This window comes from Spironucleus salmonicida, chromosome 8 (genome assembly GCF_000497125.1).
Source record: "Spironucleus salmonicida strain ATCC 50377 chromosome 8, whole genome shotgun sequence".
In the NCBI taxonomy this organism is placed as follows: Eukaryota; Fornicata; order Diplomonadida; family Hexamitidae; genus Spironucleus; species Spironucleus salmonicida.
This window is the reverse complement of record NC_090603.1, coordinates 116,758-143,357: the sequence shown is the minus strand read 5'-3', so window position 1 is coordinate 143,357 and position 26,600 is coordinate 116,758. Positions and strand designations below refer to the sequence as shown.

The 26,600-nt window shown below is 45.8% G+C and overlaps 12 protein-coding genes, 2 non-coding genes and 1 pseudogene across 14 annotated transcripts; 4 read left to right on the top strand and 11 right to left on the bottom strand. All coding sequences in view use genetic code 6, as the record gives it.

Annotated features, from left to right (window-relative positions):
* Positions 1–2,994: 2,994 nt before the first annotated feature.
* Positions 2,995–3,714, bottom strand: SS50377_27774 (uncharacterized protein; the record flags this gene model as incomplete). Its single annotated transcript, XM_067911556.1, has 1 exon — positions 2,995–3,714. One exon carries the CDS (start codon positions 3,712–3,714, stop codon positions 2,995–2,997), a length of 720 nt encoding a protein of 239 aa, XP_067760578.1.
* An 89-nt stretch (positions 3,715–3,803) lies between these two features.
* Positions 3,804–5,537, bottom strand: SS50377_27773 (Cysteine-rich membrane protein 2; the record flags this gene model as incomplete). Its single annotated transcript, XM_067911555.1, has 1 exon — positions 3,804–5,537. One exon carries the CDS (start codon positions 5,535–5,537, stop codon positions 3,804–3,806), a length of 1,734 nt encoding a protein of 577 aa, XP_067760577.1.
* A 1,075-nt stretch (positions 5,538–6,612) lies between these two features.
* On the bottom strand, positions 6,613–7,401 carry SS50377_27772 (uncharacterized protein; the record flags this gene model as incomplete). Its single annotated transcript, XM_067911554.1, has 1 exon — positions 6,613–7,401. One exon carries the CDS (start codon positions 7,399–7,401, stop codon positions 6,613–6,615), a length of 789 nt encoding a protein of 262 aa, XP_067760576.1.
* A 2,780-nt stretch (positions 7,402–10,181) lies between these two features.
* Positions 10,182–11,249, top strand: SS50377_27771 (uncharacterized protein; the record flags this gene model as incomplete). The annotated part of the gene is made up of 1 exon (XM_067911553.1): positions 10,182–11,249. The coding sequence occupies one exon, from the start codon at positions 10,182–10,184 to the stop codon at positions 11,247–11,249; it is 1,068 nt and encodes a 355-aa protein (XP_067760575.1).
* Positions 11,250–11,724: 475 nt separating this feature from the next.
* On the bottom strand, positions 11,725–13,497 carry SS50377_27770 (uncharacterized protein; the record flags this gene model as incomplete). Its single annotated transcript, XM_067911552.1, has 1 exon — positions 11,725–13,497. The coding sequence occupies one exon, from the start codon at positions 13,495–13,497 to the stop codon at positions 11,725–11,727; it is 1,773 nt and encodes a 590-aa protein (XP_067760574.1).
* A 138-nt stretch (positions 13,498–13,635) lies between these two features.
* Positions 13,636–13,875, top strand: SS50377_27769 (uncharacterized protein; the record flags this gene model as incomplete). Its single annotated transcript, XM_067911551.1, has 1 exon — positions 13,636–13,875. One exon carries the CDS (start codon positions 13,636–13,638, stop codon positions 13,873–13,875), a length of 240 nt encoding a protein of 79 aa, XP_067760573.1.
* A 59-nt stretch (positions 13,876–13,934) lies between these two features.
* SS50377_27768 (F420-0:Gamma-glutamyl ligase superfamily protein) lies at positions 13,935–15,107 on the bottom strand (the record flags this gene model as incomplete). The annotated part of the gene is made up of 1 exon (XM_067911550.1): positions 13,935–15,107. One exon carries the CDS (start codon positions 15,105–15,107, stop codon positions 13,935–13,937), a length of 1,173 nt encoding a protein of 390 aa, XP_067760572.1.
* A 1,050-nt stretch (positions 15,108–16,157) lies between these two features.
* SS50377_27767 (Cysteine-rich membrane protein 2) lies at positions 16,158–18,233 on the bottom strand (the record flags this gene model as incomplete). Its single annotated transcript, XM_067911549.1, has 1 exon — positions 16,158–18,233. The coding sequence occupies one exon, from the start codon at positions 18,231–18,233 to the stop codon at positions 16,158–16,160; it is 2,076 nt and encodes a 691-aa protein (XP_067760571.1).
* Positions 18,234–19,442: 1,209 nt separating this feature from the next.
* On the top strand, positions 19,443–20,147 carry SS50377_27766 (Glucosamine-6-phosphate deaminase; the record flags this gene model as incomplete). Its single annotated transcript, XM_067911548.1, has 1 exon — positions 19,443–20,147. The coding sequence occupies one exon, from the start codon at positions 19,443–19,445 to the stop codon at positions 20,145–20,147; it is 705 nt and encodes a 234-aa protein (XP_067760570.1).
* A 552-nt stretch (positions 20,148–20,699) lies between these two features.
* On the top strand, positions 20,700–20,772 carry SS50377_t20133. The gene has a single exon. It is a non-coding gene; the product is annotated as a tRNA-Ala (tRNA).
* A 76-nt stretch (positions 20,773–20,848) lies between these two features.
* On the bottom strand, positions 20,849–21,140 carry SS50377_27765 (Frataxin-like protein; annotated as a pseudogene).
* A 1,348-nt stretch (positions 21,141–22,488) lies between these two features.
* On the bottom strand, positions 22,489–22,561 carry SS50377_t20127. The gene has a single exon. It is a non-coding gene; the product is annotated as a tRNA-Ala (tRNA).
* A 552-nt stretch (positions 22,562–23,113) lies between these two features.
* On the bottom strand, positions 23,114–23,800 carry SS50377_27764 (Glucosamine-6-phosphate deaminase; the record flags this gene model as incomplete). The annotated part of the gene is made up of 1 exon (XM_067911547.1): positions 23,114–23,800. The coding sequence occupies one exon, from the start codon at positions 23,798–23,800 to the stop codon at positions 23,114–23,116; it is 687 nt and encodes a 228-aa protein (XP_067760569.1).
* Positions 23,801–24,108: 308 nt separating this feature from the next.
* Positions 24,109–24,672, bottom strand: SS50377_27763 (uncharacterized protein; the record flags this gene model as incomplete). Its single annotated transcript, XM_067911546.1, has 1 exon — positions 24,109–24,672. The coding sequence occupies one exon, from the start codon at positions 24,670–24,672 to the stop codon at positions 24,109–24,111; it is 564 nt and encodes a 187-aa protein (XP_067760568.1).
* A 348-nt stretch (positions 24,673–25,020) lies between these two features.
* Positions 25,021–26,205, bottom strand: SS50377_27762 (Transmembrane domain-containing protein; the record flags this gene model as incomplete). The annotated part of the gene is made up of 1 exon (XM_067911545.1): positions 25,021–26,205. One exon carries the CDS (start codon positions 26,203–26,205, stop codon positions 25,021–25,023), a length of 1,185 nt encoding a protein of 394 aa, XP_067760567.1.
* Between the last annotated feature and the right edge of the window lie 395 nt (positions 26,206–26,600).

The window sequence follows — 26,600 nt, the reverse complement described above, 5'->3', positions numbered from 1 at the left end:
TAGTAGCGTTACTAATGGCTAGGCCTATATGGCACTCCGAAGCACTATCATACCGGACCCCAGTTGCATCAGTTTCGCGAAAATGACGAAGGTTATGCTGATGTCGCTCCCAACTTGTGATGCCCAATGCGTAGATAAGAGTGCAGTGGGCTAGTGCACGGGCCGTCAAAATTATCCTTTTCTGATTGTGTGACGCGCGTCATGCAAGCGCCTAGACCATATGCGGTTTTCAAAAGTACTTCGTAAGGCCGTACTGGGTTGTGGTCACCAACAGCAAAGGTGAGAGGTTTAGGAGTTGGCCCACTAACTGGACCATCAGTACTGCCGACTATGTGACCTGCGCCGCTCGGGTAGAGTGGAGGTTGAAGGCCCGAGGATTGTAAAGCCGCGCTGATGGATGCTCTTCCCACTAAGTGTGCGCCTCAATAAGTGCTGCGTCCAACGCTTCTACTGCAGATAGATCGTACATGGGCCCTCATATATTTCCTCTGCCATTATACCTGGCGTGAGGGATATCTGCCTCAATCAATAGTAGATTATGCGCGTCTACCAGGAAGCTCCTTACTCCAGACGCGCGGTCGTATCAATAACAGCAACCATCGCATCCCACATATGATGGTAGCACGCCAAACTCCCCCTCCTAATGGCTGGTAGTCTTCTGTCCCGCCGTTCGGCAGCGCATCCGGCCGCTAGATAGAGTCAACCGCCTCGGTGTACGGTTGCAAAATTAGCGCGTATTACTACTTCGGAGTCGTTGAGAGGCTTGGACGCGTGCTCTAAATTCGTAACATAGCACGATGTGAGAAAAGTACCTATGCCTTAAAACTAGCACTCTATACTTCCAGTTCATTTCTTTTGACTTTAAATGGCATATTAATTAACTAGCATGGTAGGCCAAACTTTGTGTCAGCGCTCGTATATTCATACCGCGCAGACCATGTTCCACTAATTTATGGTTTCTATATAATAATAAGATTTAAGTGTAAGTATTATTATAATAATACAATTGACCCACGTTCCTGAATTGCAAACTCCACCACCCTGCATTTTCGAAAAAATAAAAGCTGCGGAAATGTATTCTCTGAGCTCTTTGGACTCCCAAAACCGCAAAATCTCGTCCTTCTACATTGTATCAGATTGAAGTTCCTTAAGAAATCCCAGTAGCGTAAACTTGATTGCGAAAAGCTTTATCTGAATTATATTATATGGTATATAATTAACTATTGGCAGAGCATTAGTCAAGATAAACCGCAGAAAACTCACGCACGGCACTGCATAGAAGCAGATAGAGTAAGGGTAAGGCTTCTGGAGGTGTGCTAGCCAATAGTTATTATCTCAAAAAATATTTATTTTATAAAATTTCAATTTTTGACTACAATAGGAAAAGTATAAAAAGTTTATAAAACTCTATATGTCTTGCTTTATTTACTATTCATGTATTTAAATACCTCAAACGCCGCCTCTCACCAAAAGACTATACTTGCGCGATTTCAAGTCAATACATGCCGAACTCTATTATTGTCCATGCACACCACATCCAGAAATACACAGTGTCTGCAAATCTAGCGCAACTCAGTTTGCTGTACTCCTGCCGTCTTCCACAATCACGCATTCACACATACAAAACTAAGCGGCTCCTGCATTTCTTCCCCCTATCGCTTCCGTAATTAAAAGTTTAACCTATTGTTATATGGCATCACAAAGTTTCATTTGTGGTTTATGTATTTATACAATTTAGTGGGCTTCGAAACATTCTTATTCCAAACTATTTAATACCACATTCCCGCACTCAAAATGTGCTACCACAATGTTTACACTCCTGATTAACCTGTGATTGCTCGCTCAGAGCCATGTATTATCCGACCTAGATTCTCATAGATAATTAGTGCGAATTCCCCTTACAGCCGCTGCATCAAAGGGTCAGGGGTGCAGCCAGACCACCTGCAACGGCTGCTTCGGTGATTCTGGTAGGCGCCGTAACTGCACATTTATAGTGGCACTCGCGAGGACAGACGTTCTTCTGTGACCTCTACCGGCAGGTCCAGGAAAACTGCGCTTAGTACTATTCACGTACGGGTAAATAATGTATCAGCTGCGTACCACGATTAGAGCGTTTTGTGTCTTTGTATCAACCGCGAAATGTGGCCAACGGATATGGTAAATTGGCACAGTACGATTCCGCGCAGGTGGGAAGTGCTAGAAATGGTATGATTTGGCGGATGGAAATTCTGAAACGTAAAGGTGCATGTGTCTGTGAATGATAATTGTTAGCGCTACGCGGGCTTAGATGGTGGTGAGTGCTCGACGTGTAAGCATAGTAACTGTTGGGTAGCCAGTGAGCTTCGGATGGTGTGTGGAAGGGGAAGGATCGAAACTCTAAATTATGTGATATACCGACCAACCCCGCAATCTGCTCCGGCCGCCCAACTTTAGCATATCAAATAGCATCTGCCTCGTAAACAACTTCTTCAAAATATCCACCCGAACTGCGCAGCCAGCCAGAACGACTTTGCGCGGTGCAAAAATCCCCTTAAACTTTAAGTATGTGCCTTGTAGTGTAGCTACCTTGGGTACTGACTACGGAGCAGGATTCCGCGCACCAAGGAAACGTGGAGAAGTGGGGATTGTTGACCTGGGTAAATAGGAAGACTGGGGAGAGCGATTTGCTGGGGAATGCAATGAACATGAGAAAATATGGGGTCAATATTCGGTGTTCATTTTCAGAGCTGTTGGTAAAAATTTGTCTGACCGGCTGATTGGAATTGGCTAATGGCAAAGAGATCTTTACTTAGTGCTCTTGGTGAGCTATGATGTTATAGTGGTTTCTATAGTTGGCAACCGGGGTGATACGGAACGCGTCCACTCGAAATGTGCACCTCCCTGCTCCATAGTCACTATTTTCCCCCAGTGACTTAGTACGATTCCCGGGGTTAGAGATTTACTCCAAGCTGAGCTGAAGGATAAGTACAACATGTAATGGCATTGAACACAATGTCAGATGCACCACTAAGACCTATAAGGTGGAGGGTGTCTACTGTTAAGCACCGGAAGCCGAATATTCTTATCGGTGGCCTACTCATCTAAGGTAAATCCGTTGCAGGCATTCAATTAGCATCCCTAGAGTCGCGCAAATCCCACCTACCCTTCGCACCACTGGCATGCCTTTACCATTTATTTGGGCGCCAGCCTTCTGAGAGGTAGCGCTGGATCAAAAATATACGCGTGCTCCGCCATGGGCTTCATAACCCCTTGCTACTATGCGCCTGGGTGTTCCCGGCGCACGCATACTGCCCCATCTTGCCACCCCTAATGCCACCAGCCCCAGCTACTAGTCCCATCGAAGCTTCTAGGCGCAGCGTGCTTCAACTGCGTGTTTAGCCGCTTTGCTACTTTGGGTGGCTGTTTGCTGCACACAGTAAGGAGGAGTGCTGCCATATGGCCCAAACCATGGCGGCAGGATTCCGGTCCAGATGCCTGATGCACTCGCTCCGTATTCCGATATTACCAGACCTGGGTGCGCTGCCTACCGCATTCAGGGATAGCGCTAGAAGCTAGAGCCTATTTCGAAGTATCGCAGCGATTGCCGGCTCCCGCTCGTTAAACAAGCTTGCTGAATGTGAAATTATCATGCCAGTAAATTTTGTATTTTGCATCCCTTGCGCTCCAGACCTGCCCCTGCACATTCACACCTACCACCCACCAACAATTTTTCATTCTCACTCTGCCGCCACTTCCCCACCCAGCTCATCCTGTACCTTAAACCTCCTAACTCATCACACACCAATAAACTTTACCAAATACTATCACTTCGAGACTTTGCTCCAAATGCTGTCGTCGTCTACTTAAAGCTAGATATTCTCCTTTTTCACCTCCAAATCGCCCTAGACCGAACGCTGTGCCTTCCGCTTCCTCGCGACCGCAAATGCTATAGCGCCACCAATGAGCCCTACAAGCAGAACCAACCCAGCAACGATCCCGGCGATTGACCCACCGCTCATCCTCTAAACCGGCTGCGCGCAGAGACCGTCGACCATTTCGGCCCCGTTTTGGCATGCGTAGCAAAGGTCTTAATCCCTGCAGCTTTTGCAGTTCTGGCCGCAGGGTGCGCAGACCCCTCTGCTACTGAAATGGCCTTTTGCGCACTAACGGCATGTGCTGGAATCTGTGCAAGTAGCGCAGCCCTTTAGACAGCTTATGCAGGCATTTCCTGTAGATTTCATCTCGCAAAATTACCCGGACTCGCACGGCTTCGACTATGCGCAAATTTGTTTGACGCACGCTTACTCGCTCAGCATGTACCCATCTATGCAGGCGGTGCAGGACTTGATATCGGAGCAGGCGGAGCAGCCCTCAGCGCAGGTCTCGCACGTGCTTATCCAGGGGTAATATAAGCAGAATTTGCCACTTGGGCAGGGCTTGGCGCTGGGGCTAGGGCTAGAGCATTCGTGGGGACCCTGTTTTTGGCAAATATCGCCGTCCATCTAATATCCATTGCCGCACCTCGTGCACTTTGTCGGGCTGTCGCATACCCTACACCCGTCGGAGCAGGTGGTGCATACACCGGTTTTGAGGAAATAGTAATCATAGCACTCGGTGCATTGCTTAGACGAAATACAGGTTTTGCAGTGTTCCGCGCAGGACGCGCACTTGCCGTCTTCTGCCACATAGGGTGCGGTGCATTTAATGCACTTTCCGGAAATGTCAGCCTCGAGACAGTTTTTGGACAAGTGGACGCATTTGTTGCCAGTAGGATCAATACCGCAGAATTGTTTATCAGTGCATTTGTTCACTTTGTTGCATTCGTTTAATATGCACTTTCCGCTCTGAATGTCGTACCTCTCCTTGCAGAGGCGGCACGTATTCTCAGATTTGCAGTCCATGCAGTTATCGCCGCAAGACGAGCATATACCATTTTTCAAGAAGCTTCCATCCTGGCAAGAGCTGCAGGAGCCTTCAGCTGTGCATTTGCCGCAGTTTTCAGAGCACTTAGTGCATTGACCGTCTTTTAGAGCATAAGAGTAGTTACAGTTAATGCAAATTCCATTACTGCAGTTCTTGCAACCTATGGGACAGGCTTTGCATGCCATTTTAATGAGTTCGAAGCCATCGAAGCAAACAGAGCAATTATTTGAGTTTACACATTTAGCGCAGCCTGTATCGCATTTATAGCAGTCAGGGTCAACTCCAGTGAAAAATCCTGGACGACAAATATTGCAATCACCTTACCTGTCGCAGTCAATACAGTTATCTGAGCACTTATAACAGGAACGTCCTCTAAGTTAATATCCTGAAAGACAACTCGTGCATTCGTAATCGTTCTCACATGTTCTGCAACCGGCTTGGCAAAGCTTGCATGTCCAATTTTAAAGGAAATAGCCCTAATTGCAGGTAATGCATTGCGATAACCCATCTGATAGGCAGCTGGCACAATTATAATTCTTGCAACGACGACACATTTTATCTTGACCACTTGGTGCATAATCTGGGCATACGGTACCGTTTGGGCATTTTTTATCAGGGCATATGTAGGATGACATTTTATGAAGAAGTGGTAACTTGATATTATTATAACTTCAACATAACAAAAGTATTTAGTTTCTAGCTGTTTCTTAGTTTCTGGAAAATGTAGTGTGACTTTATAAATACTAATAATCGATCCATTTAAATATTCTATAACGATAATTAGATAATTAGAAAACAAAATGCTCATTTATTACTATAGAGTAGCAATATTTTAGTTTATAATGGGAAACTAATTTATTAGTTTAGACGCAGTGTAGAAGTATTTTTGTTGTCAGTTATAGAACTCAAAACATTTGCACAATACTATATAAATATGTTATTTTTTAAGATATAAAAAATTATATGTGATAGGGTTATCAAATTATATAACAAGATTATCATAAAGAGAATATATAGTATTAATTATATATAAATAATAAACAAAATTGAATCTTTAAAATACATCAGCAATTCTAGGATCTACAAGGCCCTCGTGATAATTCAGGATATTATATTGCTGCTATCAATACAAAGCATTTACCATATTCCCATAAGCCTAACATCACATCTCATGGTTATTCCTATAAAACAATTAATCGTCAACAATGAGGTTATTTGCACTATTTTGTATCCTAATCATTAAGTTGAACTTACCAAAGTAATTTTCAGCTAATATATATTGAGTTATAGGCCAAGAAATCATGTAGCTCTCTAGGTTATATATGTCATAACCGGCATGAAGGTTTCATACTATATTCTTATTGGTATTGTTTGACCAAAATATTAAACCTTGTTATTATCTCTTCGCAGTTGCATGACCAAACCGAGAAGCATCATTTTAGTATAATCGACACTTTATAAGTTTTAACAAGCAGCAGCTCTTATTCTAAGTACCTTTTACGAAATAATGTCATTCATGATATTTTAAATCAGTAGTAGTTTTTCATTAGGATTATTAGCCTAGCATTATCTATACTATTTAAAAATAAGGTATTATCGGTCTACGCTACAAACCTGCCATACTCATACGTTTTCCAGATAAGTTTTAACAATTTACATTTACTTGTGTAAAATGCACAAGTTTGTATAACAAATTAATAGCTTCGATATTCATATTGAACTTTTACCTACAATCCCATCACACATGAAGGCACTCTCATAGCGTCTTACTTAGCGCCAGACGACTCCAGGGCTTTCCAATTGTGCTAGCAGCTTTCCGGCCGACTAGCCAGAGCCCAGGTGGAGCTTGCCAATTCGGAGACGGCCAGTTCGCTAAATTACAATTTTAAGCACTTGGCTGATATTCGGGTCGAGATAAAATTCGATACGGTGGAACAGCAAGCGGCAGGCGCTCTCACGAGGCAGTCGAACTTTTTAATCTAAATATTGGACATGGACGCCGAAATCAAACAGACCCTTTCCTATTTTTCGGTGTTGAGCTTCAACAGCAACGACTGCCTGACCGCTGCCACGTGCGAGATACTAGGCGAGACGCTCATTATCAGCTCCAAAACTACAGGCTGCGACTATTCGAATACGCTGTTCGCAGATGCTGCCACCCTGGACGATCCCGTACTGAATCAGAGCGTGTACGCCGAGCTGTCCGCATTCAACAAAACGCTCCGGCTGACAAGCGGGCTGTTCATGAAAAACCAGGCAGATCCCACAAACCCAGTGGTTACCTTTGACTGCAACAAGCATCTTGAGGAGTCCAACGTCCTTCTGTGCAGAGAAATTTTATAGGACATAAGATTCACCCCCTTGCTTGACTTTAGCATTATCTTCTACTACTAGATGAAGAGCCCTCGGACAAGTCTCATGCAGCTATATAGTAGTAATGAACCCAAAGCAGGGACAACTATTGGTTGTTCCAGCCTCTTAAAAATTATAAACGGTCATCCATAACGGTGACCATAAGTTTACAATTCATAATACGACACAAAATATCTAAGTTTTTAGAAAACCAGCTCATCCAACTATTTAACATACTCGAATACAAAGAAGTGAGTATAAAATCACTCTTCCATTAAACGAAAAAATAGTATATGTCGTTTATTACTGATTTAAAAAAAATAAATATTTTCACATTCCACACCATGTTAACGTTTTAGTTATTATTTAAACTAGATTCTAACTAATTTAATGAAATCTTTTCGTTTATTGTTTTTTAAAACTCTATTAATTAATTCTTATAAATAAATCTTACATACCTTAGATGAGGTTGATTAGTTCTCTTACAGAATCGTATCTAAAATACTCATCGTGTTGTATAGTCTGACGTCACCCTATTTCTTACCATTAAAACAGTACTCTGATAACGCTACAACTCATTCGACCATGTCATACAATATTCTATCTGTTAGTTCTAACGAAATATATCTCGCTGTTAATATTTTGCTATAATGCCCAAATTTCGCATTATTACTATCCTCTTCAAACTTTAATAAAGATGAGTGATATTATTATAATTGGCTTGACTGAAGTTTACTTTACTTGAGTCAATATTTTTGATCACCTCTTTTGAATATTATTCTACAGTATCTTATTTTTATGGAACTGGTATCGCTTCTTTATAAGATTTTTTGATTCTCAATCTTTTATTACTGCGTATCTGTTCATTTTATTTATTAAAAAAATAAGTATTCAAAAAAGTTAATTTATATTTATTGTTATTGATTTTTTAGACACCATTTTTATTTTTGTGATCCCTTTAGGAATCGTACGCCTCAGGGCTTCCATTTTATTTTGTGTTATCTGAATTAATTGAATTTGATGCCATTCAATTTTATTAATACTAAAAAAATCCTTTTAATTATTGAAATATTATCGAATACTAAAATGTCAATCTTTATAGTACCTCTGCAAGATTCATTATTCTTCTTAATTAATGAATTTAATTATATAATTTAGATGATGTCTAAGAGTTTGATTGCAATTATTATTCTAGTCTTAATAAATAGTATTCAAATTTTAACTCGTAAGATATTTGCTAATCATATTTTAGTTCTTATATTGATTTATATTTATTATTTACGTATTTATGTTTTACTTTACATTCGATAGCAGAATACATTCTACTTAACTATTTTCTTCGTTGTTTCATATAAGTTTTTTTCTATCGTGTCTGTCATCATTCAACCTTATTAATATAAAAATTAATCTTTTTTAAGTATAATAAAGTGGTATTAAACTTTAATGCTCCAAATTTGATGTTATACTTTCACTCATCAAATAGGAAAAAATTCTTGACATGCTTTACCTTCAGATTACCTTAGGGATCATAACCGTTTTTAATTTTTATACAATAGATCAAGCATTTGCTCAGTTTCCTCTGCGTTCCTTACTACTACATTTCTTCTAATTTTTCTCAATCCTAGGGTACCATTATTTTATGATACCGCTCATTTTGAGCCTTTCAGCCCTTACTGATTCAGAATCAATTACGATGCTAACAGCTTCAGCTCCTGCTTAAAACCGAAGATCCGGTTCAGGTCAATTACGAGATTGCTCTTCTCTAGGGGCTTCATCTGAATATCTAACTTCTTCGCAAGCCCCAGAGTTAAAATTTCAGCATTTTCTTGCATGAGGGGTGCAGATCTGGCGATTTCAGCAGCGATAGTGTGTTATATCACGTAACGGGAATTCTGAGCGAATCGCTTCACTAGTTCGCGCACTAGGCATGCTGATCCTCTAATATTTCGTCGAAAAGCGCAAAATTATCTTTAGCCTGGTTAGCGATCGAAGCGGGTAATGTAATTCCAAAATTTTAATACTCTTATATATCGAAATAATTATATTTTGAAATATCGGTTTTTCCGTAGAATTTGCTCAGATCAGCCTTGAAAGTGAGCCTGCAACGTTATTTCTTGCTCAAAATCGCGGTGAAGACGTTTTTTATGCCGCCGAAACGACCGTCAAATGCTCGAATTTCTGCACAAGCTCGCGAGCGATCTGCGATAACTCGGTCTCGACGTTTTTGAGCTTATCCGCGACATGTTCCAGGACGCCTTCGGACCGCCCTGCTCGATGCATCTCACAGACTCCTCGTTGAGGCGGCTCTGGAGGTTCGTCCACGAACTATTATAGTATTATAGTATTATAGTATTATAACTATTACAACTATTATAACTTCTAAGCCTACTGCAGTATCACCGAATTCGCACTTTTTCGAAGGTCTGAATTTCGCTTTCCGGGCTCGAAACCCCCTCCGCGAAGTCGCAAGAATGTGCTGTTTGGGGGCATGATACTGCTTAATCTGGGAGTGCATGACTCTGGATGTGTTGTTTTGCGCTGACTGAGTTTTTGGTCGAATTTCAGAGGGTTCCGGGTGTATGTTTGGGAGCGGGAAAACGGCGATAAGGAAGGGCTTTAAATCAGTTCTTTCATAGAATGGACGTAATGCACTTTTCCGGTGTAGCGGCGATCGTTTAGCACTGCTTTTCGAAAATGTGGAGCTTTCGGTCAAGAAGAAGTCGGTAAAGTGAGCAATCTGGTAGGTGTCGTTTGGGATTATAGCGGAGATTGCGATATCGGATTTTGTGTCCGGGCGATTTCGATGAACGGGGCTGGTTGAGGCATGTAGAGTTTTTCAGCTTCTTCGGTTTGGCGAATTCGTCGTTTTTCAGCGAGTTTAGGTAATTGATGTGTGGAATGTGCATATAGTCGTAGTTACTCGCGAAATGCAGCGTTTACTGGTGTTTTCCATACTGGAAATGAAGCTGTAGGCCGCTTTTTCGATGGTATCATTTTACGACTTTTTTGACGATTTGGTTCAGAACGTTCGCGGAGTACTCGAAGTTTTTGAGTGTTAAGTTCGCATGAACCGCACTCCTCCCACCTGGTGCATTATGTCCGGCAGGTAAAGATGCCGCAGGTACGAGTAGGTGAAAAACTCAGCATCGGTGGTCGTGTAGAGGGGGAAGGTTACCGCCCAGCACTCGGTTGATGCAGGGACCGCGAGCAGTGCCAGTCGCAGTATACGAACCCCATGTGGTCGCCGCAGGAACCGCCGAGCCCGAAGTTTCTTGTGGAGTGTGGAATTTTGTCACTAGGTCTGCATCTGCGGATTTTAATACCTGGCGCCCGTTCTGGAGGCGCATTTGGCTGAAAGTGTTAATGCGGAACTGGTACTTCGCATCATTCGCCCTGCCTAAGAACCACCAGAAGCCGCTGCTGATCTTCCGGTAGTCCGGGAGCAGGTAGAATACGTAGGTGGCCGTACCGTGAATTTGAATAACTAGTAGAGATTAGATGAATCGAAATTAACGTCGAACGCTAGGGTGGACTTCGCTCCCTTGCAGGGCTAGAACGGCTTCTGGGTCAGCGACACCAGGTAGTGGATTACTGTGTCCTTTGGGAGTTTCTGCTGCTTGCCGACTTACAGCGCGTATTCTGATACGTTGAACGTGAAGTTTGAACATTGCGGCTCCGGGGTGAAGAGGTTCAAAGTGTTTGGTGCCGTGCTCTTCAGGATCGTACTCTTCAATTTTGGCTGCTGCTTGAATTTTTCATTTTCTGGTACATCCTGCACCTCCTCAGCGTGGTTGAGCGCGGAATCGAAGGTGAGGAAGTCCCAAGGGGCTGCACGGATACCGGGAGCCGCACCTGTATAACTATCGTGTTTGACGGTAGGATACGCCACTGAGGGACAGCAGATGCTTCATGGTCTCTTACTGCAACTCTGGCGTGCTCATTTTTAGGATTAATAGAAATTTGCCCCTAATATTATCTAATAGTTGTGCCTCTGAAATGAGCGAAACGGTGTACGTCAAGCTCACGGTCAGAGCCGGGGTCAGCACGCGGTACACCTGCTGAGGCTGCAGCTGCACGGGTATCTTGCAGGCGATTGGCCTTACTGGACCAGGAGCGCTGCTGTAGGTGACCTACCTCCACCACAGGCCGCTGGGAAGCGGGCCGGCCAAGATGCTGTTTGGGTACACCTGGAAGGCCGTGGCGCTGGGTCGCTGTGCGGGAGCACATTGTGGGGAACATAAATCACTCGTGGAGGACAACCCAGTAGTAGGTAAGGCCCTCGCATAGGAACACCTTCACAGCGCTCTCGAAGCCGCAGCAGCCAAGGACCGCGCTGTAATAGATCCCGGAGTACTCGCCCAGCAGGTAGTCGAAGAGCCGCCGACCAGGCTGGGTGGGCTGCCGCGAGCGCAGGTGCTTATCGTACAACGTGAGAATGACCGCATTGGGAGCGGAACGATTCGAAGCGGCTCACTCCACCAGCGCCCCGCACAGGACGACCAGCGGCTCTATCTTCTGCCGGTACACGAACGCCGCCAGCCTCGTGGGCAGCGCCACCGGCTGGGAATCGCCCTCCTGGTACACCATGCTGTCCCGCTGGACGTACAACTGCCCAACCCGGACGGCCAGGTCAATGTCCACACCAGGCCTCCGGATGAAGGCCGGAAGCGCGAACTGCTACAGGCTGGCGGCATCCTGCTGCCCGGAACCCACCCCAATGCAGCTCACGTTCAGATGCATGACCGTTCTGACCCTCACCAGCCTGTCTAGCACAGACAGTTGGTCCGGCGGGATGCAGATGTTGCGGAGCCGGAGCCGCTCCACGTACGGGGCACCGACCAGGACCAGCCGCTCCAGACGCACCCTATCGAGCTCCAGCATCATGACCGAGGGCTGCAGGTATAGCTCCAATACCGCGGTGCAGTTCTCAGCCGTTCCGCGCACGATAAACCGCTAGAGCCCGTGTGCTAGCTGCAGCACCCTAGCCAAGGAGGTGCTTTCGTTGGTTACGCCCTCCAGGACTATCTCTCGTAGTTCCGGCAGTGAATCGGCATCGCACTGGAAGTTATTAACGGTACACTTCGTGAGGGTGATGCTCTGCAAACTGGGGGAAAAACATATATCGCCCTCTATTCCGCCAAGTGCCAGCGTCTCCAGCTATTTCAGTCTAGATATTTATGGTGGACACACTTAATACTCATCGTAATAGGAACCGTTATATTTCAACGTCAGCTTCCGCAACCCGTTAGCCGTTCCCAATATGTTATTCAAGGAAGGTTAATGACAGTAAACATCGTAAAGGAAGATCTCTCGTAGGTCCGGCAGCGACTCAGCATCGCACTGGAAGTTATAAACAATACAATCCGTGAGGGTAACGCTCCGCAGGCTGGGGGAAAAACAGATACCGCCCTCTATTCTGTCAAGCACCAGCGTCTCCAGCTATTTCAGTCTAGATATTTATGGTGGACACACTTAATACTCATCGTAATAGGAACCGTTATATTTCAACGTCAGCTTCCGCAACCCGTTAGCCGTTCCCAATATGTTATTCAAGGAAGGTTAATCACAGTACACATCATCGAGGAATATCTCTCGCAGGTCCGGCAGTGAATCGGCATCGCACTAGAAGATCGAATCGATGCAATCCGTGAGGGTGACGCTCCGCAGGCTGGGGGGAAAGTAGATACTGCCAGTTATTCCATTGAGAGCTACCATCTCCAGCTATCTAAGTCCGGACATATCCGGCACACTCGCGTAAGGCGTGCCGCTACGATTCAGTGTCATGTTCTTCAGCTATTTCGCCCCCTATAGTATGTTGAGCAGCGGCTGCCAGTTGCTGGCCAATTCGCAGGGTTCTGAAAACTCCTTTGACGTACATGATATGATTACCTCGGTCAGGTTCGGAAGGTCGCGGCCCTGGGGGTTGCGGCACATAATGGGCGAGTCGACGATGGTGAGCCTGGCGAGGGCGGGGCCGACATCCATCTTGCCGCTCACGCGCTCCAGCCGCAGATCGCGCACGTTCTCCACGTACCTGAGCGGCTCCGTCCCGTCCATATCGGCGAGGGCCAGGCTGGTCAGAGCATCCAGGCGCACTGCGGCGTCCCACCTGCCGTCGAGCGAGAGGTGTGCTACGGGGGGATCGGGAAGCTCGGCTGCGGCCGGTAGCGTGGTAGTCATGAGGCCCTGGGACTCTGGGGCAGCATCCCCGCTGCGGTCTGCCGCGCGCGCACCATCTGTCATTTTTGGTGCGAAAGGAAAAGGAGCGTAGGCAGCCCCCCTAGCTGCGGCCCGCGCTACCCTGACGCCGATGCGGGCGCTCAATCTGGAGGTGGAGTAGCAGAGCGACGACCAGAGTGACTATAACCTGGTCAGCTCGTGATGGAGAGGAACCTGGAGGGGCTGGGGAACGTCGTATAGCCGGTGAACTGCGTCATGAGCAGCTTCCAGAAAATGCTGGCGATCGTGTGCGGGATCCTCGTGGGGCTCGTGTTCAACGTCCTGGCGCTCCCCTTCGTGCTGCACAGCAGCATGCCCGGGGAGCTGCGCGTCGGCGTCTTCTGTGGCGTCCTCAGCAGCCTGGTGTTCGCCCTGTTCGTGGGGCTGGCCGGCATTCCGTGAGCTTCTTTCGTGTCACTCGGGGTCGTCTCCCGCGGCACCTCGTGATAAACAGGAAAACGTCACTCGGCGTAGCTCTTGAAGTAGTTCTGGATCAGCACGAACGGGGTGCCCTTGTCGCCGCTGCCAGTGGTGAGGTCCGCCAGGCTCCCGAGCAGGTCCGTCAGCGCCCTGGGCGTGGTGCCCTGCGCGGCGATGCTACCCACCAGGTCCGCGCTCTTGCGCCTGATGAGGGCGCGCATGGCCTGCTCCGCCTCCGGGCCGCTCAGCCCGTCCAGCTCGTTGTCGGCGGCGTACTTGAGCTTGATCTCGTTGGGGAGCCCGCTGAGACCCGCAGTGAAGCCGGGGCTCACCACGGGGTCCGCCAGCTCCCAGATGCCGCCGACGGGGTCCTTGAAGGCGCCGTCGCCGAAGACCATGACCTCGAGCGTCCTGCCGGTGCGGGCCAGGAGGTCAGCCTGGATCTGCTCGACCAGGGCCTGCGAGTCGCGGGGGAAGAGCTTCACCTGGTCGTCCCGGGCGAGGTTGCTGCCGAGGAGCCCGAACTGGGGCTGGAAGCCGGAGCCGTCCACGCTGGCCGTGAGCAGGTCGTCCAGGCAGAGCACGGTCCGCGCGCCTTGACTGAGCAGACGCTGCTTGGTGCGCCCGCGGGAGTGGATGTCCGCGGCGATGACGACGTCGGTGTAGGCGAGGATGTGCGCGGGGTCGTTGCTCAGCACGATCTCGCAGTTGGGGCCGGCGACGGACTTGTAGTATTCGATGTAGTCTACGCCGGTGAACTGGTGGATGGTGCTCGGGAAGTGGGCGCGGAAGGCGGCCTCTGTGAAGTGGTCCGAGTGGGGGTTAATGCCCTTGGCGAGCAGAGCCTCAATGGGGAACAGCAGGTTGCCTACCTCGTCGCCCGGGTAGGACAGCTGGATGACCACTTTGTCCACGCCCTGCGCGATGCCCTTGAGGAGCATCGAGAAGCGGTTCCGGGACAGGATGGGGAACACCAGCCCTACCGTACCACCGCCTGTCTTGGTGCGGACGTCGGCAGCGATGGCCGCCGTGGAGGCGTAGTTGCCCTGGGCGCGGGCGACGACTGACTCGGTGATACAGACCACGTCGCGGTCCTGGAGGGTCACAGAGTTTTCTTGGGCCGCCTTGAGAACGGTATCGACCACGATGGAGCGGATTTCGTCTCCCTGCTTGATGATCGGAGCGCGGATGCCACGAGACACAACACCTAGCATTTTGGGGAGTGGGACTTTACTTAAATATAATTATTTTAGTATATATACATGATAAAATTTGTGGTTCTGAAAATTGGTTCCCAAGGTATATGCACTTATTATCCCTCAAGTATCATTATAAATATTGAAAACTCAGGCTAAAACTAAAATTTCATCTAGTACTCAGAATAAAGTGAAAATTTGCATACTAGACACATATATTTATATTCTTCTTATTTTTTTGTGGTTCACATTTTGTGGTTCGTTATTTATTTTTATCTATCTACAAGTAAAACTATTATAGTAGTAAGTAGCTCATACTAAAAGTAACTTTTGTTTGCTTTAGTTTTAAAGGCAGCGAGGCATGTTATGATCACATCGCGGTCATAAAAAATGGCTTGCCACTTTTGAAACTGAAGACTGCCCTAAGTGGCTTTTGGTATTGACTACTTACTGCTGGAGGGTACCTACTGCTTGGCACTGTTAAGCGCCGGAAGCCGAATATTCTTATCGGTGGCCTACTCATCTAAGGTAAATCCGTTGCATGCATTCAATTAGCATCCCTAGAGTCGCGCAAATCCCACCTACCCTTCGCACCCCTGGCATGCCTTTACCATTTATTTGGGCGCCAGCCTTCTGAGAGGTAGCGCTGGATCAAAAATATACGCGTGCTCCGCCATGGGCTTCATAACCCCTTGCTACTATGCGCCTGGGTGTTCCCGGCGCACGCATACTGCCCCATCTTGCCACCCCTAATGCCACCAGCCCCAGCTACTAGTCCCATCGAAGCTTCTAGGCGCAGCGTGCTTCAACTGCGTGTTTAGCCGCTTTGCTACTTTGGGTGGCTGTTTGCTGCACACAGTAAGGAGGAGTGCTGCCATATGGCCCAAACCATGGCGGCAGGATTCCGGTCCAGATGCCTGATGCACTCGCTCCGTATTCCGATATTACCAGACCTGGGTGCGCTGCCTACCGCATTCAGGGATAGCGCTAGAAGCTAGAGCCTATTTCGAAGTATCGCAGCGATTGCCGGCTCCTGTTCGTTAAGCAAGCTTGCTGAATGTGAAATTATCAGCCCAGCTATTTTTGAATTTTGCATCCCTTGCGCTCCAGACCTGCCCCTGCACATTCACACCTACCACCCACCAACAATTTTTCATTCTCACTCTGCCGCCACTTCCCCACCCAGCTCATCCTGTACCTTAAACCTCCTAACTCATCACACACCAATAAACTTTACCAAATACTATCACTTCGAGACTTTGCTCCAAATGCTGTCGTCGTCTACTTAAAGCTAGATATTCTCCTTTTCACCTCCAAATCGCCCTAGACCGAACGCTGCACCTTCCGCTTCCTCGCGACCGCAAATGCTATAGCGCCACCAATGAGCCCTACAAGCAGAACCAACCCAGCAACGATCCCGGCGATTGACCCACCGCTCATCCTCTAAACCGGCTGCGCGCAGAGACCGTCGACCATTTCGGCCCCGTTTTGGCATGCGTAGCAAAGGTCTTAATCCCTGCAGCTTTTGCAGTTCTGGCTGCAGCTTTAGCACGTCCCTTTGCTACTGAAATATCCTCCAGCGCACTAAAGGCATGTTCTGGAATCTGTGCAAGTGGTGCAGCCTTCCCGGCAGTTCTCACACGTGTTATTCAAGTATTTCTTCTCGCAGAATTTGCCACTTGGACAGGCTTTGTCGCTGGTGCACTCGTGGGACTCCTGCTTTTGGCAAATATCGCCGTCCAGCGAATATCCCAGGTTGCATCTCGTGCACTTTGTTGCGGTACTGCAGAACTTGCACCCCTCGGAGCAGTTGGTGCAAATATTGCCGGTAGGCAAAATCTCGCAAAATGTATCATAATGACACTATTTTGAGTCTGTGCAAATTTGCTTAACGCACGTTTACTCATGCAACCTGTAGCCATCTATGCAGGCGGTGCAGGACTTGATATCGGAGCAGGCGGAGCAGCCCTCAGCGCAGGTCTCGCACGTGCTTATCCAGGGGTAATACAAGCAGAATTTGCCACTTGGGCAGGACTTGGACTTGGAGCACTCGCGAGGCCCCTGTTTTTGGCAAATATCTTGATCCAGCGTATATCCCAGGCAACACCTCGTGCACTTTGTCGCACTTTCGCAGGACCTGCACCCGTCGGAGCAGCTGGTGCATACGCCATTTTTGAGGAAGTAGTTCTCGTAGCATTTGGTGCACTGCTTAGGTGAAATGCAGATATTGCAATATACTGCGCAGTACACGCACTTGCCGTCTTCTACCCCATAGATATTTTCACATCTTATGCAGTTTCCGGAAATGTCAGCGTCAACGCAGTTTTTGGGCAAGGTGACGCACTTGTTGCCCGCGGGATCCCTGGCGCAGAATTTATTGTCAGTGCATTTGTTAACATCGTTACATTCGTTTAATATGCATTTCCCGCTCTGAATGTCGTACCGCTCCTTGCAGAGGCGGCACATACTGTCGGATTTGCAGTCCATGCAGTTATCACCGCACGAAACGCACATGCCGTTCTTCAAGAAACTTCCGTCTTGACAAGTGATACAGGAGCCTTCGGCTGTGCATTTGCCGCAGTTTTCAGGGCACGACGTGCAATTGCCGTCCTTTAACGCAAATGAATATCTGCATGACGTACAAACTCCCTTATTGCAGGTCTTACAACCGATGGAGCATGTTTTACAGACCATTCCGCCCAGTTCGAAGCCATCGAAGCAAGCAGAACAATTATTTGAGTTAGTACATTTAACGCAGCCGGTGCTGCATTTATGGCAGTTAGGGCCACCTTCAGTAAAAAATCCTGGGCCGCAAATATTGCAATCACCATACGTGTTGCAGTCAATACAGTTATCTGAGCACTTATAACAGTAACGTTGATCCAACTTATATCCTGAAAGGCAACTAGTGCATTCATAATCGTTCTCACATGTTCTGCAACCGGCTTGGCAAAGCTTGCATGTCCAATCTTAAAGGAAATAGCCCTAATTGCAGGTAATGCATTGCGATAGCACATTTGATAGGCAACTGGCACAATTATAATTCTTGCAACGACGACACATTTTATCTTGACCAGTTGATGCGTAAAATGGGCATACAGTACCGCTGGGGCATCTGTTGTCATTGCATATGTAGGATGACATTTTATAAAGAAGCGGAAAAACCACAATCTCAGTATTTACAGTAAACTTCAAATTAAAATTTGTTCATTTCTTAGTTTCTTGTACAGTTTAATATAAAGGAAGGAATAATATTTGAGGACGTATCGCTTTTTAAGCTTAGTAATATTAACGATAAATACGTAGAAGTTAGAAGAAACCAGGCATATATTTGTTAGATTCAGAAAATATAGTAGAATTTCAATTTATAATTTTAAACATAAATACGTAATATACAAGTAAATATAAATTATTTTATTCGGGGTTTGTATAGAATTTTGAGATATTGTATAATACATTCCAAGCATAATATATAGTCCACACTAAAAATCTTATTTACCATACAATGTATTACTATTTAATTCATTTAGCACCAATCATAAAATAAAATATAGTAAACAAATAATGTATAAGGTAGCGAATTAACTTGAATATTTGAAATGCATAAAATATACGATAATTTACAAGAGTTTTTGTAACCATTCATCATGAAGTTGCAGCTCATTATTTTAGTAAATTGCGCATTTACCTAAAACTCCAGCTTATTTGAGAATCATTTCCTAAAGATCATCAAATACACGCAATTTTTTATTTACCTTCTCGTTATTAACGCGTATTTTTACTACACCAATTCAATTATGTCATATATTTGGTAAATTATCAATCGAATTTATTATATAGAATGTGAGCGCAATATAATAAATCTCTGCCCTTATAAATAGAGGCGAAATTTACTGTATCGCCAGATACCAGTCCATTAGCCTTCCTATTTTTGAAACCATTGACTAGTCCGACCTTTATTCGTTACTGCCGCTTTACCTAATAACTGGGCTTGGCGGGATATTGGGCGGGGTTTTGGCGGCCGGTATTCAGATATTGGTTGATATCAGGGGGTTCAAGCAGCCTAAGCAGTGAGGATGTGTAATTGTGATTTTCGTATTTCTGTGCACGTGCGCATAGCACTGAGCCGTTCGCATATTATTTACGAAAAATTATCCATAGATTATATATAATATTTTTTAGAGTTAGAAAGTAGTTTGCTACATATTAGGTGCACGCAACTCTCTGCCTCTAAGTAGAGTGTTTTTTCTGCTAACCTATTCTTTCAACGAGACCCCCAGCATCTACATTCGGAGCTCAGGGTAGCCCTACGCGGCCCTACTCGCTGGGCTCGGTATACGCCCCCCCCCAAGAATGCCAGCCTGCCGCAACATCTCCGCCCAGCCTGCCCTCGAAGTAGCCAGGGAGATCGCCGCCGTGATCCGCGCCAAGCCTGACGCCGTGCTCGGCCTCGCGACTGGCTCCACGCCCATCCCGGTGTACCAGGAGCTCGCGCGCATGCACCGCGAGGAGGGCCTCGACTTCTCCAGCGTACGCTCCATCAATCTGGACGAGTACTACGGCCTCTCAGGCGACCACCCCCAGTCCTACCGCCACTTCATGCACGAGCACCTGTTCCGCCACGTGAACATCCAGCGCTGCAACACGCACTTCCTCGACGGCTCGGTACCACAGGACTGCATCGACCGCGAGTGCGACCGCTACGAGGCGCTCGTGTCCAGCTGCCCTCCGGACATATGGCTCCTCGGTATCGGCCTCAACGGTCACATCGCCTTCAACGAACCGGGATCCGCCCGCGAGTCCCGCACCAGGCTCGTGAGCCTCACTCCCTCCACCATCGAGGCCAACCGCCGCTTCTTCGGCGTCGATGAGCAGGTCCCCACTTCCTCCCTCACGGTGGGCATCTCCACCATCCTCAAGGCCCGCAAGCTCGTCCTCCTCGCAACCGGCGACGCCAAGAAATGCGCGGTCGACGCCGCCTTCGCCAGCGTGTCGTCCGACTGCCCGGCCTCCTTCCTTCAGGGCACCGACTGCGGGTTCTGGGTGGACTTCGAGTGATTCTTTCGCTTGTTTACAAGGCCAATTTTCTCATAGTATCATATTACGGTTACTTGTACAATATATATTTATATATTCTCACGCTGTGCCATATTATTAGGGATAATAATATTATTTCTCAGAATAGTGGTACAGTACACATAGGGTACAAAGCGATAAATACTTCAACCAAGCTCTAAAATGCTTGGGAATGCCTGATATTAGCTATACATGATTGGTATAATACTAAATGTCGCAGCATTCCAGTGCTAAATTCTAAAGACTATAGTATAACGTGTTGCAATAAGAGACTTCCCTACATCCATAAATTAGGACTGTATAGCGATGATAACGTATTGATACTAACGCTGCAACTACACACCTCCCTGGCCACCTTTGGGAGGATCTAAAGTAAGCAATCATCCTGTCCACTCTCGCGCAGAGGCCCATCGCACTCTATAGTAGGAGATCTTTTAAAATATTGCATATGCCTATTTGGCTCGCTGGCCACGGCAATTATTATCGAAGGCGGATCTGGATACAGGTAAATATACCGTGCGCTAAAAATGTACAGGGCTGGTAGCTCAGTTGGGAGAGCGCATCCCTAGCATGGATGAGGCCCGGGGTTCAATCCCCCGTTAGTCCAAATTTTCCAAATTGCAGAAGTACATACGGAGGGCAACTATTACTTTGGTTTGCCGTAGTAGTATATTTCTACGCGCTCAAGGAATAGCCGGCCTGAACCCACTCTATTCCTAGCTCCCGCTTGCGTAGGCCACCAATCTCGGCCCCTTCCTCTTAAATTTACCACCTACTAGGTCAAAGTGAGATGGCCCAGAAACTGGAGACGACAGCCATACCTGCTGGTAGGGTTTTGTCCGCTAAGGACATACTGGCCATTGTTCGCCGGAAACTAAAGAACTCCATATGACAGCTAGTATCTACATTACGCGCTTTCTCGGCAAGACTCTAGAGACTGTTTAGCGCGGATGTTGCCTGAAGTGAATATGTCATTTTACCTGGGGACATATAGTATCAAATATGTTATATGCTAGTGGCTGCTTTATCTTCATTGCAGAGTTAGCTCGAGGTTGCAAGCACCTAGAACAGCGGCCAGTGGTACCACAGTGCGCAGTATAAGGACACGAGTATTCTTAATCAGTTTGTAGAGTTTATTGATTTCGTTTCATAGCGTAAGTTTACGTCAATCATTATGTATTAAATAGTATATTATTAATCTTTTCTTTAAAATGTCATAAAACTTGTCATCACTCAAATTTATCAAGTAAAGTAATCTTCAGTTAAATAGTAATAGATTAGAAAGAACCTATGACGAGTCTTCAAGCTCTTCTTAAGAGGCCCTAGTCAATATTAATATGAATTTAATTAGCTAATTTAAATCAGCTGCTCACAAAACAAAATGATAGTAATTCAATCTTATGTTATGTTTTATTAGTGAATTATATATTATTAACAATTCTGCCTATTAAGTAGTAACAGTACATTCTATAATTTAATACTCAATACCACTATAAATAAGAATGAGTATAATAATATTCAAGAAAACAAAGTAGTATAATTTAGTTCTCTATTTTTATATAATAAATGTATTGTTTAACCATTTCGTGAAAATAAATGGGCTCTAATATTTGTATTCCAAGTTAAAAATAAAGAATAACTTAAGATATTATTGTTATCAATTCTACACTTGACTGTAGTAATCTTTTACCAGATAACATTGGAACTGAGCTTAGTAACATAGAAAGTCATATCAAAACAGAAAATTCAAGTTTTCAAATAAATATTTGAAGACTAGTAGCTTGTATGATTTTATTTTATTTTATAATAAACTCACAATACTGGTGTCCTTATACTGCGCACTGTGGTACCACTGGCCGCTGTTCTAGGTGCTTGCAACCTCGAGCTAACTCTGCAATGAAGATAAAGCAGCCACTAGCATATAACATATTTGATACTATATGTCCCCAGGTAAAATGACATATTCACTTCAGGCAACATCCGCGCTAAACAGTCTCTAGAGTCTTGCCGAGAAAGCGCGTAATGTAGATACTAGCTGTCATATGGAGTTCTTTAGTTTCCGGCGAACAATGGCCAGTATGTCCTTAGCGGACAAAACCCTACCAGCAGGTATGGCTGTCGTCTCCAGTTTCTGGGCCATCTCACTTTGACCTAGTAGGTGGTAAATTTAAGAGGAAGGGGCCGAGATTGGTGGCCTACGCAAGCGGGAGCTAGGAATAGAGTGGGTTCAGGCCGGCTATTCCTTGAGCGCGTAGAAATATACTACTACGGCAAACCAAAGTAATAGTTGCCCTCCGTATGTACTTCTGCAATTTGGAAAATTTGGACTAACGGGGGATTGAACCCCGGGCCTCATCCATGCTAGGGATGCGCTCTCCCAACTGAGCTACCAGCCCTGTACATTTTTAGCGCACGGTATATTTACCTGTATCCAGATCCGCCTTCGATAATAATTGCCGTGGCCAGCGAGCCAAATAGGCATATGCAATATTTTAAAAGATCTCCTACTATAGAGTGCGATGGGCCTCTGCGCGAGAGTGGACAGGATGATTGCTTACTTTAGATCCTCCCAAAGGTGGCCAGGGAGGTGTGTAGTTGCAGCGTTAGTATCAATACGTTATCATCGCTATACAGTCCTAATTTATGGATGTAGGGAAGTCTCTTATTGCAACACGTTATACTATAGTCTTTAGAATTTAGCACTGGAATGCTGCGACATTTAGTATTATACCAATCATGTATAGCTAATATCAGGCATTCCCAAGCATTTTAGAGCTTGGTTGAAGTATTTATCGCTTTGTACCCTATGTGTACTGTACCACTATTCTGAGAAATAATATTATTATCCCTAATAATATGGCACGGTGTGAGAATATATAAATATATATTGTACAAGTAACCGTAATATGATGCTATGAGAAAATTGGCCTTGTAAACAAGCGAAAGAATCACTCGAAGTCCACCCAGAACCCGCAGTCGGTGCCCTGAAGGAAGGAGGCCGGGCAGTCGGACGACACGCTGGCGAAGGCGGCGTCGACCGCGCATTTCTTGGCGTCGCCGGTTGCGAGGAGGACGAGCTTGCGGGCCTTGAGGATGGTGGAGATGCCCACCGTGAGGGAGGAAGTGGGGACCTGCTCATCGACGCCGAAGAAGCGGCGGTTGGCCTCGATGGTGGAGGGAGTGAGGCTCACGAGCCTGGTGCGGGACTCGCGGGCGGATCCCGGTTCGTTGAAGGCGATGTGACCGTTGAGGCCGATACCGAGGAGCCATATGTCCGGAGGGCAGCTGGACACGAGCGCCTCGTAGCGGTCGCACTCGCGGTCGATGCAGTCCTGTGGTACCGAGCCGTCGAGGAAGTGCGTGTTGCAGCGCTGGATGTTCACGTGGCGGAACAGGTGCTCGTGCATGAAGTGGCGGTAGGACTGGGGGTGGTCGCCTGAGAGGCCGTAGTACTCGTCCAGATTGATGGAGCGTACGCTGGAGAAGTCGAGGCCCTCCTCGCGGTGCATGCGCGCGAGCTCCTGGTACACCGGGATGGGCGTGGAGCCAGTCGCGAGGCCGAGCACGGCGGCGATCTCCCTGGCTACTTCGAGGGCAGGCTGTAAAGGATAAACTAATTTATGGACGATGCGCATAAGATCAGTAATTACTCCTACATATTATAAAGTAATTAATTATTATATACTATTTAATATGAAGCATTTAGTATTTCGCTTCAAATCATGAGCTTCACTCAGGAAATGTCTAGCTACAACCAGTAGGTTTACAAGGAAACAATTTCCACTCTTAATTAGACCGTGGTATGCTTGTAGAATTCATAACTAGCAGCATAGAAGGCTCTATCGGGGTAAGCAGCTGCCAGGAGACAACTAGATGTATTCGCAAGCTCTCTGTGCAGCCTGGCCACCGAACAATGAGTGAAGATTATCGCGGATTCACTTGATCAGACCAACTGGATGCTAAAGTCGCTGCTTGCCTCCATGATGAAGTCCATCGGTGGTTATTGAGGCGCCCTACCACTTGCCATGATAGTCTCATTGGCTAAATGCTGCATCTTGTCAAGACGTAGCTACGGCATGGAGGCGGCCATGTTCTTATAGTCTGCTGATGGGGCAGCCTTGATTGTTACTTTCCGTTAGTGGAGCTTGCGGGCATTCTGGATGGCAACGTTAAAGACCTGACAATTGTACTCTCTGGATAGGAGTTCAAGAATTTCCTCCTTAGCAGTGCCTATACAAACCTCCTTCTTTATAAGTAGCATATCCTCGGGGCTAATGCGGTCAGCAAGCTTCCGCACGAACGTCTCACGAAACCAGTGGTATAGCTTGCTTTTGCTGATGCCAAGTTCCTCTGCCACTGCTTTCCAGTCGGCTCCATATGCCGTGATCTAATCGGCAAGAAGTTGGTGATCTCCCAGTAACTAAACGTATGAATACATTGAGAAGGATGCCAGGTGTCTGGATAGGATTTCCACGGCTGCGTTTTTATCAATAGATCTAGCTGCCATTTTTAAAAATAAATAGTTTGCAAATAATATAGTTTTATATTATTAGAGTAATAAAATTAGGAACTAATAATTATCAAAATATATACTTGTAATCTTAAATAATTTAGCATTTGCTAGGATTTGGCTAGTAAAACTATTGGCTAAATACATAGTTTCTGAGGATTGTAAAATAGTAGAAACTTCTAAACCTATATTTAGCAAAAATTGAGACAGTAATATTAATATAAGTTAAGCTATTACAAAACGGTTTAATATTTTTTATAATAGATAATTGCTTATCCGGAATATTCCCAATTTCTTAGTTCATTAATAGAACAAGTTTCTGCCAAAAGAAATGAGAAAAAAATATCAATCTTTAGCCTCTTCATCAACAAGGGGTACCGTTGAACTCCTGAATACGTTGATTTCATTATTTTCAGTGGCTGGTTACATCTCAGCTTCTATTGGTTCTACCTTAGGTAGCTTAGAGCATGGACGCCCCCAAATTATCTTGTTCGACTCTCTAAGGAACGGAATAACTCTAACGATATTATTATAGGTCAGAACACCAAAAGTAACCAATACAAACCCTGCAATCTATAGGAATTATTTCTTATTTTCCCATGTTTCCCAGCCAACAATCAGCGAAACCACCCACACAAGAATAACTCTACACGCATCAAACGTAGATCTAGCAGCTGCAGAAACGTTATTTGTTACCTCCATACCCGAATAATTAAATCCCATGGCAGAAAAACTGTAGGCAATGTGAATAATGATTTCAGGGACACTTTAACCCATCTAATACACCCAATGCGACAAATTATCGAAAACTTCTTTGGGATTTTTAGACGAAAATGGGTCCGTAACTGTGTTGAAGATAGGCAGCAAGATCGCGTAGATAATGATCCCCCATCCGCCCTCGTTTCCGACGCCCATAAGGCCAGTTGTCTGTATTTTGCGCAAAAACAGCTCCTCTGAACAGTAGAAGAGGGCGGAAAAGAGACATCCGAGAATCGTCAGGACGACACCCAAAATCGGGCTCACAGCGGTGCTGTCGGCCGTGCCGAACACAATCGCGGAGAGGGCCACGAGGGTGGCTCCGAGGAACAATACTACGAGACCAAAAACCTGCGGGAGGTCAAACTTGACCCTGAAATCGCGCCAGATGCACAGTGAGAGCAGGGCGACGAAAATTACGCGCACATTACGCAGAATCTGGTAGACGGAGGCGATAGAAAAATAGAGTCCTACGTTGTAGAGTGTGGATGCGGCCGTGTCACAGGCGGTGGGGACGAGGAATAGGAAGACGTGGGGCCAGAACTTGTAGAACACCTTACCCTCCTTCAGCTTCGTGTCCGCGACTCCTTTCTTCTTGTTGATAAAATCGATCAGGAAGTAGAGCCCGAGACACAGAAACTCTCCGATGAACATGAAGAGCGTCTGGACGTAGGGGTGGCTGAATTTGATAGGAGGACAACCAGCACAGGGGACAATATCAAACTGCGACATTCCCTTGCCCGTGAGTGTGCTGGAAGTGCCGAAAATTAGCATTCCAATGATGACGATCCATACCTTTAAGGGGTAAATAGCCATTTGTGAAAAGAGCGAAGTTGAATTATTGCTATAATAAGGTATGCATAATGAGGGCTAAATTGGTATACATTACACTTTTATAAATTACTTATAATATATGATAATACTAACAAATAAAAAATTGATAGTTTTCTACACAAATTTTTATTGATGTATAATAATAATTACCTTCTTTTTATTAGAACCAAATTCTAGTGCATTAATGTTTGAAAATAGAAGATAATACTTTCTAATGTTTAAAATCACAAATAAATTTTAATAAATAACATAAAATAATACTGCATGGAAAAACTAAAAACAAACTCATAATTTCGCTTATAATTTCTCATTTATAACAAAATAATTAAAACTAC